General features: G+C 33.9%; 1 protein-coding gene across 2 annotated transcripts; it reads right to left on the reverse strand.

Annotated features, from left to right (window-relative positions):
* Positions 1–1261: 1261 nt before the first annotated feature.
* LOC116778397 (BCL2/adenovirus E1B 19 kDa protein-interacting protein 3) lies at positions 1262–16965 on the reverse strand. Of its 2 annotated transcripts, none has more exons than XM_032672390.2 (7): positions 16709–16965; positions 3871–4000; positions 3395–3476; positions 3114–3172; positions 2824–2920; positions 2260–2363; positions 1262–2166 (listed from the first exon to the last, which is right to left on the reverse strand). In XM_032672390.2, exons 1-7 carry the CDS (start codon positions 16746–16748, stop codon positions 2112–2114), a joined length of 567 nt encoding a protein of 188 aa, XP_032528281.1. In that variant the 5' UTR covers positions 16749–16965; the 3' UTR covers positions 1262–2111. The 2 variants fall into 2 exon arrangements, with proteins under 2 accessions (XP_032528281.1, XP_032528282.1); XM_032672391.2 differs by lacking the exon at positions 16709–16965 and adding an exon at positions 7362–7522.
* Between the last annotated feature and the right edge of the window lie 123 nt (positions 16966–17088).

The following is a 17088-nucleotide window of genomic DNA, read 5'->3' on the forward strand; positions in this document are numbered from 1 at the left end:
AATTGATCGGGTATTTTAAGAAATATTTAAAACTAGTTTTTGTTCGCGCCTTTGTCCGCGTAAATTTCAGAATTAGTAATACATAGCTTTTACCCGTGAGTTCGTCCGCATTGGATAGTTTTTTTTGTATAGTAGTATGAAAAAACCTGAACTATACTTTTTTATACGTATGTTTAATTGTGCCGAGATAAGATGAGGCCATACTAAGTGTGATTGTCATAGGTTAGGTTAATACATTTTAAGAAGAAGATAGGTTACTGCAATACATTTTTATATACGATGTTTTTTGTTTTTCCTTCCTTGGCCAAAAACGTATTTTTCCCATGGGAATGCGTGGTTTTCCCGCGGTCAAAAGTAACTCATGTCCTTTCTTAAGTTTCAAACTATCTCCTTACCAAATTACATTTAAATCTGTTCAGTAGTTTAGGCGTAAAAGCGATCGGCTCACCTGAATGTTTTCATGGGAATGCGTCATTTTCCCGGGGTAAAAAGTAGCCTATGTCCTTTCTCGAGTATCAAAATATCTTCATACCAAATTTCGTGCAAATTGTTTCAGTAGTTTAGGCGTGATTGACTAACAGACAGACAGACAGAGTTACTTTCGCATTTATAATATTGGTATGGATAAAATCAATCGTCCAGTGTTGAGGACTAGGTTATTATTAGTACAGCATTTATTTTTTCACATCACTCCTACATGTTCATGATAATAGTATCGTCATATAATTTGTCCTATCGTAGTTATCTGCCTGAAACGATAAACCTTACGCCAAAGAGGTTTTATATCTGTGGAACTGAATTATTTTTTTAGTGCAGAGTAACTCGAGATGATAAAGTTCTTAAAAAAAAAAACCGTTGATGTTGTCAAAACTTTCCACGAGGCCAGTGCGAGTGAGGCCGCATATAAAAAGGTGTAGAGTAATTTCCTGTGTATGACTTTTTTTATAACAAGAAACAAACGAAGGTTTGATACAAAACGACATTTGTTTCATCGGATAGAGTTTGATGTTTTCATTATTAAGAATATATTAATATATATATATATATATTATTAAATGGACCAATTCTATAATAATAAATATATATATATATATATATTGCTATATGATTCACGATTTTATTCTGTCCTTGATACATTATGTTAGGTAATTAGGTTAAATTTTTTATTTTATTTTATTCGTTTAAGTAGGAAATAACATATCTCAATACGTAAAGGAATTGATAATCAAGTTTATACGAAGTTTAATAAATAAAACGTTACTAAAATGCATCATTTATTGAAAGCACTAAATCTAGGTTACAATGGAACTTATATACAGTTAAAATAAATCTGAATCACTTCATAAAATAACCAAAAGGAAAAATAAAAATAAATAACTATACTTCTGTGTTTATAGAATTAAGAAACTTAAGAAACGAATCGAGGTCCCCGAGCAGGCACGAAGCAAGCCGACCAAAAAACTGAGCCATCGCGACCATAGACAAGTGTTGACGTTTGAAGAGAAATAAAAAAAAAATTTACCAACAGATAGTTTAGAAACACTAAGACGGCTGTTGTAGTGACTTTTAGAAAAAACAAAAATCCCAAAAGCCGAAAGAAGAAAATACTCTATAATTTAATCTATGTATGGAATATCCTCCTGGACGTTAAAAAAAAACAAACAATAAAATTAAGTGAATATTTTAACTTAAGACTAGGGAAAAAATAACATTTAACTTTATATAATTCTTTTAAGTGAGAAAATACAAAAGTTTTAAAATTTCTTTCCTATACTAGCAGTCTGTTTTGCAATCGAATTGATGTATCGATTAACGAACAATCGATATGAATACAATTCGATTTCAATTACATCACTATGCACTCGAATCCTATCTTATAGATAACCGAAATGCGTCTGAAGAAATCGCAACCCGAGCACATCCCTAGCGAGCTACGTCACGTCTGTTGAAAAATAGACAAAAAATTAAATATTTTTCAACAGACGCGCGAGAGATCCGACACATCCCTAACATTGAAATAAACACGACGAGGGAAAATTACATGTTTTTTTTTTTGTTTTTGATAAAATATAATGTTTTTTTTTCCTGTTTTACAACGCTATCTCGAGTCATTAGCAGGGCACCACCAGTCTGGGGGGCAGCATGCCGCGCTTGCTGAGCCACACTCTGTGAATAACATTAAACACAATTAATATACACAATACATTTACTTCAACACACACACACACACACATATATATGTATATATATTTTCCTCACCCAATGCCAGCCCCCACCAGCAGGGACACGACGTTTGTGATCAGCACAGCGGCCAGGGCTCCGCGACTGAACAGGCAGGCTCGGCGCACGGACAGGCAGTGACTCTGTAACATCAACACTCGTCATAGCACCCAACTTCGCCCGCTTTGTCTCCGGCAGTGTCTAATACAACAAGATCCAAGACTACACACACAGACGAGATGTGAATGCCTTTTTAAAATAATAAAATACGCGTAGTAAAACCGAAAAATATTAGTTTCGTTTCAGTGTCTATCCATGTGTGCCAACCGTCAGCGCCATCTATCGCGTGTCGCGTTACTTCACACAGTTCATCTGTCATGAAGTGTTCCCGGGAACACGGACTGAGAGTATAAACTGTAACATAAGTCCCAACCTCGCACCTAATCTACACAACCTGTACAGTCTCATCAAAATCAGTTTATTAGTTTTAAGTGTAACGGAACAACAAACATACATCATCATAGTTGTTTTATTAGTCCTGTAGTGATGATGAGTATTGGTCTACAGAATATATATATATACAAGTTTGTAGAAAACAGTCACCTGTGTCATGGCCGGTGCCAGTTGCTCCAACACCTCGATGGAGGAGCTGGCTGAAGGTGGACCTCTGACCGGCTGGGGGTGTTTGAAACGCCAGTCCCTGGGGATAATAAGATATATATATATCTATATATATATATGTATATACATAATCAAAAGGCATTGCCTTTGCTTATATAATGTGAACGCAATAAAAAAATACTACATATTATATACTGTAACACATTTTTTCCAACCAATCTCCCATCCCTGGCCGTCTGTATCTGTCAGTGTACACACAACTTGTAACTCACTTGGGCGGCATCTGGTCCGGGCGGCTGCTCCACTCCCACACCCAGTCGTTGGAGTCGTCCTGGTATATGACAAGCATTGTGTTAGTTTTTTTTTTCCGCTCTCTTTCTCTTCTATTATATGTATAACAAATTTCCAACTGTTACAGCGACACTATTATTATTGTGACTAAATAAAATTAAACATTAATATATTTATCATCATTATTTCCTTATCATCATCATCATCATCATTTCATCATTTCATCATCGTTGTAATATCATCATACACATATCACACTCACCCTCCAACAGTTGATGTAGACGCCCTTCATCTCATCCTCAGTGGACGGCTCCAAGTTGGGACTGTTCGGTGGTGATTTCGGACTGGAATCACAAAATAGGATTTTCTTATATGACACAGATAATTAAAAAGTGTAATTGTAATTAAATTAATTATTTAGTCCTTCCTAATTATTATAATCTGTGTCACAACGCTATGTACGAGACCGTGACACCGGATCATTTACAACTTATTGTGTACCGATATAATGTTTACTACACACTGGCTGTGAACCGTTGCTGCGCTCGGAATAGCTATCTTATTATGCATTACTAAAAAAAAATTTCTAAAAAAAAGTGGCCTAAGCTAAAACTACCCTCAAAATCGTCTTTGATAGAAAATGTAATATATATGTGTGTGCGTGTGTGTGCGTTTGTGTATGTGTGTGTATGTGTGCGTTTGTGTATGTGTGTGTCGTTATGTATGCTTGTTACCAACCTGCCCTTAACACTGGAGGCCCTCGAGTGCCTGACCGACGAGTCCCGACTCTCCCTCTGAGCCTCGCGCAACAGTTTGATGTACTCATTCTCTCCAGACAGAACACCCGAATTCAGTTCCACCCACGATTCTGGAAAATGGAATTAAAGCCAGTCAATTTGGAATCCAGAAACTGTCACAATGATGACAATATTTTTATAGTCACAGATGCACACTCCTTTCTGAATTGGCTATCAAGAGCGATCTTTTACAGGCTACCGAAAAGATACAGCGAGTTTTATGAGATTTTATTTATTTATATATACGAGTTATACATACAATAATACGTGGTGAACATATAACGACTTATATAAATAATATACACAAAAAGAAATTGTTTGATAATTACGACAACGAAATTAAACCACCTCTGTTACTTGCGCCATCTATTGACAGAAAATAAGAAGATGGGAGAATCAAACAGTATACGAGTAGAAACATTAAATGGAAAAAAATATTTTACAAATTTTTGACGAATAAAATAACCCTATCAATTTATAACAATTATATATAGTATATATGTAAGTGTGGGTATATTTCTACAGACTATACATGTCTCTGTCTACCCACAAATACAGATCGAACACACGATTAACCCGGTTTATATTTGGTTCAGCACTCGTATGAACATGTCAAGGAGCCAGCACCGAATGTTATCAAGTCAAGGCAAGGCTCATTAGCGATATAAATATGTTACAATACATGGTGAGCTTTGTTTGGGAGAGACGCAACCTCTCAGCATTCCATGGATTCACCGTGCGGATGCCGGGTCCGTCGTCGCAGGGAGATGAGCTTCAACAGTGCCTGGGACTTGGGACCCAGGTGTAGGTTTAAGGGCTTATCTAACGCTCGTCAAACGCTCACCTCCACTGTCCAAGCTCCTCTCTCTGCCTAACCAAATTTGAAACGAACCTGCTAGGGCTGCCTTCGAACCACATTCCAAGAATGAACTGATGTTAGTTCTTGACAGGCCCAAGTCTTTTAGCAGGTTGTGGGAATGTGGCTGTTATACCTCTCAGGCTTTTCGTATATGACGTAAAAAATTAATTTAAATTATATAATAAATTTGTTCTACTTTGAATTACAATCGGACTTTCACTGGCAGTTACATGAAATAGCTTGCTTTACTAATAAATCAGAGATCTTATTTATCTTTATCAATATATATATATATATATATATTTTATAGGGCACGAAGTCAGGGCTCGAGCTAGTTGTATATAATATAAATACATCTTATTGTAATTTCGTAATACTTTCATCAGCCGTACCCTCGATCTATTAAGTCGGTTAAACCTACGTCATATTCTACTAAATCTATTGTTCCGACCAGATTATAATTTAATTGACTGATAACAATGTAACCGACACACGCGTTTAATTCCCTCATTATTGCAAATAAACTCGAACGACTCGATGTGGAGTGAAGCAATCCGAACGAGATTATATGTATATATAAAAAATTGTTATAAATTATAATACATATACACAGACAGACAATTATTTAACACGCATTTTTCCGTCAGTTACGATACCTAAAGTATTGATGAATAGAAAAACACATCGGCTATGTATATGTATAACCTATATATATATATACAGGGGCGTGCAGAGAGATTTGGTGTAGGGTGATCAGAATATGTTTGGAAAAAAATACTAATTTCCATCATGGCTTCCTCCTCTCAAACGTTGATTATAACGAGATCTAACACTTTCGCGAGTATTTATTTAAAATTTTATATGAACTTATTTTATTAACGGGCATACGAGACGTCTGCCGTGATCACACACGTGTGTATATATATAATATTAGTTTCAGAGTTAATCCGTAACAGACATACATATTAACATAGATTAGTCGTCACAAAAACATTTATTCGATGTCCCGAACTCGGACACAGAGCGCCCTGCGTCGTCCGAGACTAACTCCTACGACCCCATCATACAATGACAACCGGTTGTGGGATTGACATAGAAATAGCTACAGTAGTGGCATTATTGAATAATTGTACTAAATTCTTTGTTACCGAGCTATTTCTAGTCGTGTACATACATATAGAAAATTATATCAAATTAAGGGCTGTATCACTAGACTCGTGTGAAGGTAATATGTTAAAGATATTTTTTTTTTTTGCGTCTGTATGTCACGCCTGATCTACGAAACGTTTGGTTCAGATCGTAACGGACTTTCACTGAAATATAGTTATATGGAGGACCTTGGTTTTCTTTTAGATCGAATATTTTATTTATTTTTATTTATATAAAAAAATACATATGTTATTAGGGGAGACGGAGTCGCGGGTAGGGCTAGCTTTATATAGTATACACGCTAAGTGTATTTCAGTAGACAAATCAAATAAATAAAGAAATTCGATAAGTAAATGATAATTTAAAAAAAAAATAATTTTATGGCTTTCTGATTATAAAAAATATATATTTTCTAATGACATCATTCAAGTAAAAAAAAAATACACCAAAATCGATCAACCCGTTTGCGAGCTACGTTGCCATAGACAAACATACACACAGATGCGATATCAATTCCCTAACATACCGTTTTTAGGAAAAAAAGAAAAAAAAACCATATGAATTCAAATGAGACGAAACCTCTCAACATTCCATGGATTCACCGTGCGGGTGCCGGGTCCATCGTTGCAGGGAGAGGAGCTTCAACAGTGCCTGGGACTGAACCAGGTGTAGGTTTAAGTGGCGTCTATCTAACGCGCGTTAAACGCTCACCTCCCCAGTACAAGCTTTTCTCTCTTCATTACCAAAATTGATACGAACCTACTAGTGCTGCCTTCGTGGATACATGCAAATATTTTAAAACTGATCTAATAACATTAGGGGTACCTTAACTGTTGTGCGAGTAACATTTAATTAAGATAGGCCAAATATAATTATAAGAAATAAATACAGTTGGAACATTAAAAAAAACAATTCAATAGCCACTTGTTTAAATAGGATTTATCAGATAGAAGTTTACAGTTTACAGTTTAGAAGATACAACTTATTGATATAAGAAAATGTAATAGAAAAAAAAATACTAAACCGTTTTCTACAAAACTTTTGGATATCTAAATAATATGCATAGATAACAAGGAACGTCCGACGGAATAAACAATACATTACTGAGATACGGGGTGACGCACAAACAAACAGCAACACAAAGAACTAAAAATAAGAGAGAATCACCGTTGTAAACAAAGACGAGAACGAATCATTGAATGTTTTGGAGATAAGATACATGTGCGCGTTTGTTTACACACACACACACACACACGCACGCACACACACACAAAGATTATACGTATCAGACACTCACTGTAGAATACTATATATAATTACAATATAATCGATATAGAACTTGAACTTGCATCTAGAAACGGAATAGAAAATACTTCCATAAACAAACATAAACCTGTTACATTGAACATTGAAATACCATTTACCGAGTTCGTTTACCGCAGACGCACTCATCGGCTCTAACATGTTTGCAACACGAATGCACTGCGTGTTATAATATATTAATATCGTCGGTAAGAATCCGCGACACGTCCGCACCCGACGGACGCCCGGCCGCGACTGACCGTTCACTACGTTTAGTAAACAAAGCGCTGCGCACGCGCTTTTAATGACGCAGTATCATATATACATTATAAATGAGAAACCTGTTTGTTGATATTTCAAACAGAATATACTATGAGTATTTTGAATAAATATACAAATATGGTACAGAATATAATGTATCTTTCAGTCCGTGTAGTTCCCGGGAACACTTCAGTATAACACTTGTATTGTATGAAGTAAAGTGACACAGACGATAGATGGCGCTGACCGTTGGTTCATATACATTATAATAAACGCTTTATATATATATATATATATATATTATTTTTTTAACAATTAAAAAAACTTACATATTTATTCATAATTCTGTATATATATTATATATTAAAGCCAAATATTCTGTTACGTGATATGTTTCACGTAACTTAATCGATATAAGCATTTTTTTTTATTTATTACACAACAAAAATATCTAGCACTATATTTAAATATCAAAAAAATATTCCTCTGTTTCTTTGAAATACTGTATTTATATAATGATGAAGATTTCCATTATTCGATACATTTACCAAAACTTACATATAGCTATTAACTCCGACTTGTTTACTTACAGGTTTGTTCGTGATAAAAATCTAATGGTCGTTGAGATAAATAGATCGTAAAAGGAAAAAGTAGGAAAGATTACTTTTATGTAATTAGCTAATTAGAAATATATATATATATATATATATATACTGATTTACTCATTAATCTTGAATTTATATACGAATGAGACTGATGTGAATAGGTATATAAAGTCATGAAGTTCGTACACTTGGGACAGTTCCAAAAATAATTGGAGGTCGTTTAACTTCCTGAATTATAAGATCAAGGAATGAACTCAGATTGACTCGCAGGATTCCGTTTTAAGAAATGTCGCGACAATCCGTTAGTTTTATTTGCATTCAGGGTTTTTGTGACGGTAATGAAGTGCGGGACAAAATTTCTTTATCTCTGAACCATTTAAATGCTTCCGTGTTCTTTAGCCAGCGTTTCTTCATTAAGACCTTACAGGTGTTAGCAATAAAAAGTATATTTCTCCTAGAACTCATCTACTTTCACGGGATTTCCATCAAAACGAGTTCACCGGATTCTCTTTTGTGGTATAATTCGTATGTATTGCTGGATTGACATCATCAGCACAGAGCGTACTAGTCTCTAAGGTATATACAATATATAAGAAATAATGTACATTTTCTATGTTGTACATGTACGAACATGTGTACGTGTACATTCCGGTGTACAACATATCCGTGCATGTCTGTGGTCACGTACGGTGACTAACGGACGATCGCTCTGTCATTAATGGAGATGAAGCCATCATTATCATTTATATCTTCGGTGGATATAAAAGTTGTTATATTACCTATTTTTGGAAAGATGACACATTTTGATCAGTGCAATTTTTTGTGTGTGTGCGTGTGCGTGTGCGTGTGTGAATAATACAACATTCAATTAATAAATTAATTATTTATCTTACGCTAGTCGTCTTTATAGGCCGAAATATCGTTCCAATTCGTAAACTAATTAGGACATCGTTTGACATTTCTGTTGATGAATCGTTAAAATCAATTAACCGATAGTAGTCTAAGAGCTCTCTCTCTCTCTAGAGCTTTTAACGTAAGCCGTATTGCTCACATAGCTTTCCACTATTTATCTTTACGCAACATAAACTATGCTCATACAGTAGGGAGCAAGTATATGGATGGAAAACTATTAACGCTCGATACGTAGTGTAACGTTGCAAAACTATGGGTAAGCGCACCCAAAGATTGGGTGATACAATAACGAGTGTAATCATTCAATCTTTGGTGTCGATCGTATTCAACACTTTCAAACTGTACGTGTATAGTTTGTTGGGAATTCTTATTAAGGTTGCAATAACGACCACCTGAGCTAAGACCACTTGCATCATAAATGGAACTGCAGGTGTTGAAAGTATGGAGTATAATGTATGTATGTATGCAAAGTATAAGGTGACTCATATAGGAAAGAATTTCAATGTACCCTTAGTATGAGTGCGAGTCATCGTAACAAACACACGAGACATCTTTATCGATGCAAACAAATGGTAAGTGTAATATCAGAACTAAACTGATATTATTATATATTTTTTGATAACTTTAGCATCAGGATAGTTTAAATGTGAAAAAATATAATAAAATCGATTCCGTAGTTTCCGCGAGAACAAACTAGAATATGGTAGACATCACCACAAAGTAACTTAATCTTATTGTAACCGGTTAGATAGAAGCACCCTGTATATTTTATTCCGGGAATCACACGGGACGTATTTTGTGGCCGTTATCACGAGATGGGGAACGGGTAATATAATAATATTGCAAATATTACAATAGTAATAATAATATTATAGTCTAAATATCTGTTGAAGCGTAAAATAAATAACTATTTATTTGTTTATAGCTGTCGGTCGGGTGCGGTTTGAGGTCGTGTTTGAGAACTTTATGCACTAGCTTTAGCCCGCGACACCGACCGTCTGCGTTAATATCGTAGTCGAAATCAGAGAGAAGTGTATGGTGTGTTTAAACAATACATTTAGTAATTAAATTTGAGTAATTTTTACTTTAAATAATCTTGGTACAGTCCAGCGCCGTGCGAATTGCTGGTTTTTGAATCTAAACCGTCCGGGGCGCTACACAAATGTATGCAAGATTTTCATTCAAATCGGTCCAGCCGTTTACGAGTTCAGTGGCGTACAAACGTACAGTAGTATATATATGACCGATCACATTACACACAGTCTATACAACGTCGAGGTAAAAAACCAAAAACTCTGTTATGAACACATTTGCGCTACTATCGTGTTACTGAAGGTTATTTAGCAGACTGTGACGGTGGTACAGATTATACTATTATCTCGTGGATTCGCGTATATATGGTCCAACGAAACAAGATAATTTTTGTAAACATTGATTTTTATTTAACTTCAGCTGGTGAAATTCAAGTTAGTTATATTAAGGTTTCTATAGGAAGACAGAGTCGTTTGTTTGTCTGTTCAGACTATTTTTCTCAAGAACTTAAAAATAAAATCAATACTATCATCCGATAGTGTTTAAGACTATTAAGAAAATATTACTTATAAAATATTGCTTATTATTTAATTGTTGAATTATTTACAAGCCTGATATGAACCAATGTCAATTATATAAATACAAACAGTCTTGCAGTTAGTAAACTAATCGCTACATACTTCGGTATATGGAGGCAACAGTTTTGGGACGGCAGATATAATTTTGTTGAAAACTAGATATGATATTTTGATAAGGCGCCTATGTCATTTAAAAAGTTATGATATAACTTTGATTAAAATACGGTTATTCATATTCAAAATATGTACGGAATAATAGCATTGAAAAACAAACGCGAAACCTGTTATTATACACACACACAATATATATATATATAGGTATATGTTGGCGAGACACGATATATTATCTGAGACGCTGACCTCATTGGCAAGGGCGATGAAGACAAGACACGCGGTTGAATGGACTTGGTACGAACATATTAAATATAATACAACGAAACAAGATAAAATATGTAAACAGTATCTACACACGTGTTATGTACGAGACATATATTAAAAAATAAATGAACATCGCCGGGGTAACATCGTTGTATGGATAAGATATCATATAGCGAGTGACTCTGCTGACTCCGAAGAACGAACTCCAAGCCGTGTGAACCAGAAGATTCCTGACACCACACAAGCTATGGAATGGCATTGCTGTCCTAACATCGAGGCAATCATGTAGTCTAAGGTATAGGCTATAAGTTTTAATATGAAATTCTTATTATAATATACATATAAGTAAGTTTCGTACTTTTCCTGGAACCTCTGCTTTCCGCCCTATATAATTCACGCTTATTCAATAATAATCTTATAATAAAAATAATATTATATTTTTAATTCTATTCAAAAAATACAGTAAAAAATTAATATGACAATATTAAATCTGTGGAGTCTAAATTATTTACATATATATATACGAGACAGTATGAACACTCTGGAACGTTGTTCCAGTATACACAGACAGACATACAGACAGTTGAGAAATTGGGAATAATACGAACATACAAACATACAACATTACAAATTCATATTTTATACACGAGTAAATGTTTATTACGGCAGGATCCGGTAAAAATAACCATAGTGTGTACATACCTTTATTATATACACGATAAAACTACTGAATTGATTTTAACGAAACTTATATAAGATAGCTCATAAATTATAATAACACATAGTATATAATGTATCTTCAGTCCGCGTAGTTCCCGGGAACGCTTCATGACAGGTGTATTGTGAAGTAACGCGACACGCGATAGATGGCGCTGTTATATTAAACCCACTCTCCGTTTCTGATCTCATTGCTTAGCATAGACGAAACCGCGACGAAAAACATGTAATAATTTATTTATACCTAACTACGCAAATATAATTACGGGGGCAGCACGTGTGCTTAGTCTGGCAATATTCCCAAAGATTGCGTTTTGATAATGTGTGTGCATGTCTGACACGTCGCGAGCTAACCGCCGAACTTACTTCTACAAGATAGCTGTATAATGACGTCTGTCAGAGACTGAATGCTTGTATGTGTGTTTGTTTGTTACAGTTTCTACGGAAACCTGATGTAATATCTAATAACATAAGTATTACAGAACAAATATTTGTCGAATATTAGGGTTTGTAAAGTAGCTGAGAGCTTTGCTCTCGTTGCGATAAGATCTCATCCAACATAAATCTACGTATTAGCGGAATCTATTTTTGTTGCCTGCGGGTACACACACGCTATCTCCGCTTCCGCCGCCGATAAACACTATCTGCGAATCTATACGCTAAGAACATTTTTTATATATATATGATTTTCTGCCTTTTTAAACAGAATAAAATATATAAACAAGTAATAACCACGCTTAACTAAGGGAGACGGATGGGAAAGTTGTCAAAAGCCTATATATGAACAATGTTACTTATAATGTAAAAAAATTACTAGTTCGGATATAATACCACAGAGCTGCAAGGTCACAGAGGCGGCCAATGACCGGACGAGTTTCTAATTCGTAACACATTTGATAAAAAATAAAACCAATAATATCCCGCGGTTTTGTCCGCCTTCTCTATCCGTTCATACTCCTAGAATCCTCTTATACGAATCATCAAAACTCATCTGTCATTCTTATAAAATTCTCACTGAGTTTAACTAATCCGTTAAAAATAGCGATCAAAAATGCGGACACAGATTATACACAGAGTTTTTCATATCTTGCTACACATAAACAAGTGTTGTTTGTAAACACTCTTACGAAATCCAGGCTAATTTTAGTACAGACGGCTATTGAGATCTCTATTGTATGTGTAGATTAATTAACATGCAAACATTTATATGACTGTTTGTTACGGTTTAGTGTAAAAACTATAACATAAATTATATCTCTATACATAATAATAACATATAGTATGTAATGTATCTTCAGTCCGTGTAGCTCCCGGGAACGCTTCATGACAGGTGTATTGTGAAGTAACGCGACACGCGATAGATGGCGCTGACTGTTGGTTACTTATACATTATTAATTTAATTAAACTTAAAGTCCACACATACGAAGTCGGAGACAAAAGCTTGATTATATCTGATAGTGAGCCAAACAGAATTTCATAGTATTTGTAATGTGAAACTAATTTGAACTATCAAACACGATGATTTTTATCAAAATCGTTACGATTATATTAATTAAGATTTTCAGGTTTTTTTACTGACAAATAAACGAAGAGCATCACTATAACGACCGTTAAATCACTTACACTTGACGGAGACATCAACGTTTTAGAGAAACAATACATACAGACATACATACAAGACAAAGACATGTTTTTTTTATATAATCGATTAATATATATATCAAAACAAGCAAAGGACTATGAACTTGCAGAACCCAGACGTCTAGCAGAGTTCATTGACCTGGCTAAAGCATTACATGAGTCTGGTACTACAGGTAAGAAAATGTCTGCTTTCTTTACTTATGAGGTTGTAGTTTGGAAAAATGATATGTATATCTATTGCCCATTTTTAATATCAAATTAACTTGAATGACAGTAAATACTATAACTACATCAAAAATGCAATGTTTTAAAAATGTATCCGTCTGCCTGTTTGTTCCGTCTATTCTCTGTAAGGACTGGACAGGTTTTGATGGGATATTCTCTAATAGATAAGTCATGTCCTAAGGAGTAACTTAGCATTTTTAACTGACTTCAAATAGGAGGAAGTTTCCTAAATAGGTATATGTTTGTAACGTTAACGTTGCTACTTCTCGAATTAACGGTCGATTTAACAAACGATGTTTTCAATCAAAAAAACACCTGCCCTGAGACAGGTTTATTGTTTAAATTAAACTAATATTTTTCGGATAAATACGCGTCTTATATTATTTTAAAAACTGCATACCCCCGACGTTTCGTTTGCTCTGCAGCGACCGTGATCACGGCAGACATCTCGTCTGCCCGTTAAAATAATAAACTACGCGTACTTATCCGAAAAAAAAAATTAGTTTCAATTAAATTAATACTCGTGAAAGTCTTAGATCCCATTACGTTTATTGTCATCAAGTCGTTATCTGATGAAGAAGACAAAGCGTATGTGTGATGTTGTTTTATAAACGAGCAAAGCCGAACGCAATAGCTAGTATCAGACATAACCTATCAAACCCAAGTCAAAAAATCATGGCGACAAAGTCAGTCTTAATTTGTAAACCTTGTAGAGACATGAAAGATCTTTGTTAAGTCACAGTAATAATACGTACGTTGTATGTTATTTCTTTTTTAATTAAATTTTTAATAACCAAATCTATTCAGATCTCGTTTGAAGGATTAAATTTAAAAATCTCAATAGATTACACACAAATTTAACATATAATCTCGTGTTGAGACAACTTTGAGTATATGACAGGATGCATAGTAACAAGGACCCCCTATCACACTGATTGGCTCAACAAGATAATTGTGAGGCAAAGACCCGACTATATATAGGACGAATAAATTGAAGTAATTTTAACCAAGTTTGCGTATTGGTTATTTTTGGATAACCTTAGTGGCTGATTGGGACACATTATGTCAAAACATTGGGCCATGATGGGCCAAATCACCAAATTTGCAAGCAATTGGTTAGAAGTACTGAATTTATATGAATATTTTGTTTGCCGAAGACTTTTTCAATAAATCGGCTGACCTCCAAAAAAAAATAAATCCAAAACTACCCTTCATGTGTTAGTGACAGAGATTTGGTTATAGAAATTCATCTTAATAGTGAGCTACCCTACATATTACATACCCTACCCTACCCTACATACATATATATATATATATATATAAAGTAAGGAATATAAACATGTAAAAGATAAGTGTTCAACCAATTGAGATATCTCTAATCAATTAACAGTAAACCTCTATCAAGTCTAAATTACTCTAGGCATGTCATTTTTTACTTCGCTTCTTTCATAGCATCATTAGTCTGTGGAAGGTCCACACGCCAACACTGCTGTCGTTCGGTTTAAACACTGGCTATCAAAAAAAAAAAATTTTGTTACGATAAGATAACAACAAAATAGCAAGTCCTTGAGAATTTAAAGCAGGAAGTATTCTGTATAAACATATCGAACAGATAAGTTATACAATTATAATGTTACTATTATATGTTAAGTTTAGTTTAGTAGGAAAACATCCATGAGACACGCTAGGTTATAGTGTAACTAGTTCTGGCCTGCGATTTCGTCTGTTTGGTCTTTGGAATTAGAATCGAAGAGAAATTTATAGAGTACGAAAACAATATATATGTGAACCACCAGTCAGCGCCACCTATCGTCTGTCTCACGTTACTTCATACAATACAACTGTTATCAAGTGTTCCCACAGTAACTGTTAAGGGTTTTATGATAAAATACATCCTATGTCTTAGCTACATTATTGTATAGTTTCATCAAAATGCATTCAGTAGTTTTTGTGAGAAAGAGCCACAAACAACCATACATTATAGTAGTAGTAATTTGATATTGGTAACATTTATATTTAAAAATAGTTCATTATCTCTCAATGAATATCAATTAAAAATATATATTTATTAAAATCAGTAATTAATAAAAATACATACACAATATGCAATCTTTAAAACATATCTGAAAGGATACAGCATTAAACTTTAGACAGTTAACATATGGAAATAAAAAAAAAAAAAACAAATTAGGAATAATTATTTGAATCACAACAGATAAGACATTAAAAAAAAATATCTGACATATATCTGTAAATTAAATAAAGTATTGCGACAACATATTGTATAAATATATATGAATATATATAAAAATCTTTTTAAAGAAATGTAATATATCATATCGGGGATCCAAATTGTAATCTATCATTCACGCTGAGTTTGATCCATATTTGTCTATGCTATGGTAATTCAATAAGCAAACTTATATAAATATATAATACATAGATAAGATATTTTATATATAGCATGGACTTTGTCATAATTACAATAGTTTAAAAATATATATATATATAGATAATGTATATAGATGTATGAAAAATTAAATAACTTGTTTGTAAAAAAAATTGTGGGAGTGTTTGGTTATTCTAATCTCTAAAAAAGCTAGACTGAATTTAATTATGCCTTCGCTCGCAGTAGCGGATTTAATGATTACCTTTAATACTTTCATATATAAAAAAAAAAGTATTTTATTAGTTTTAATCATAACAAACTATTCGGCGCGGACGAAGACGAGGGCGTAGCTAGTTAAAAAATATTAACTTCATAAAAGTGCCAGGATTAAATAAGTACGTAGGAGATATTATAATAGTAATTTGAAACAATACGATTTTTTTAACTCCTTTCAGCGTAAAACGTATTGTTTTTAACTTTGTTTTGACTGCGTGTCGTGATTCCGATGACCTCGCGGTTCAATGCATGTTTGATGTGGCTTCCAAGGACAAACATTCCATATGTTGGGAAAATTCTAAATAACTGCGCAGTTTATAACAAAAACATGTTTAACAACTATCTGAGACGGAATTTACTTACAAATACGTGTGAAATGTTTATTTAAAGATGACGAAAGCGTCGTTTCAGGATACAAAGGATAATGTTTGTTTATTTACAATAAGTAACTTACCACTCAAATCTTCAAGAGTATTTAGCTTCCGAGCAGCCATCCTCTTAATCACAACACTCGATTTATAATATCTGTATCGTTAATTTCACTTTATATGTTTACAAAACGTATTGCGTTGGATTTATATACTGAATAGAAATCCGACGAGCGACTTCCACCAATCTTCTTTGTTTAGTGTTTTGATTCGGGTTGACAGAAAAGGCGCGCATACATTTCTCTTCGAGGATGTCTGGCCATTTTTCTCAACCAATAGAAAGACAGTATGAAACTGACCGTGATATCATTGGTCCAGATTTTGTAAACAAAAAAAATATGTTGCCACTCTTGAATAAGATATTCAAGGACAAAGAAAAAATAATAATATGATTGTAAAGAAATAA

Source organism: Danaus plexippus, chromosome 31, assembly GCF_018135715.1.
Source record: "Danaus plexippus chromosome 31, MEX_DaPlex, whole genome shotgun sequence".
In the NCBI taxonomy this organism is placed as follows: Eukaryota; Metazoa; Arthropoda; class Insecta; order Lepidoptera; family Nymphalidae; genus Danaus; species Danaus plexippus.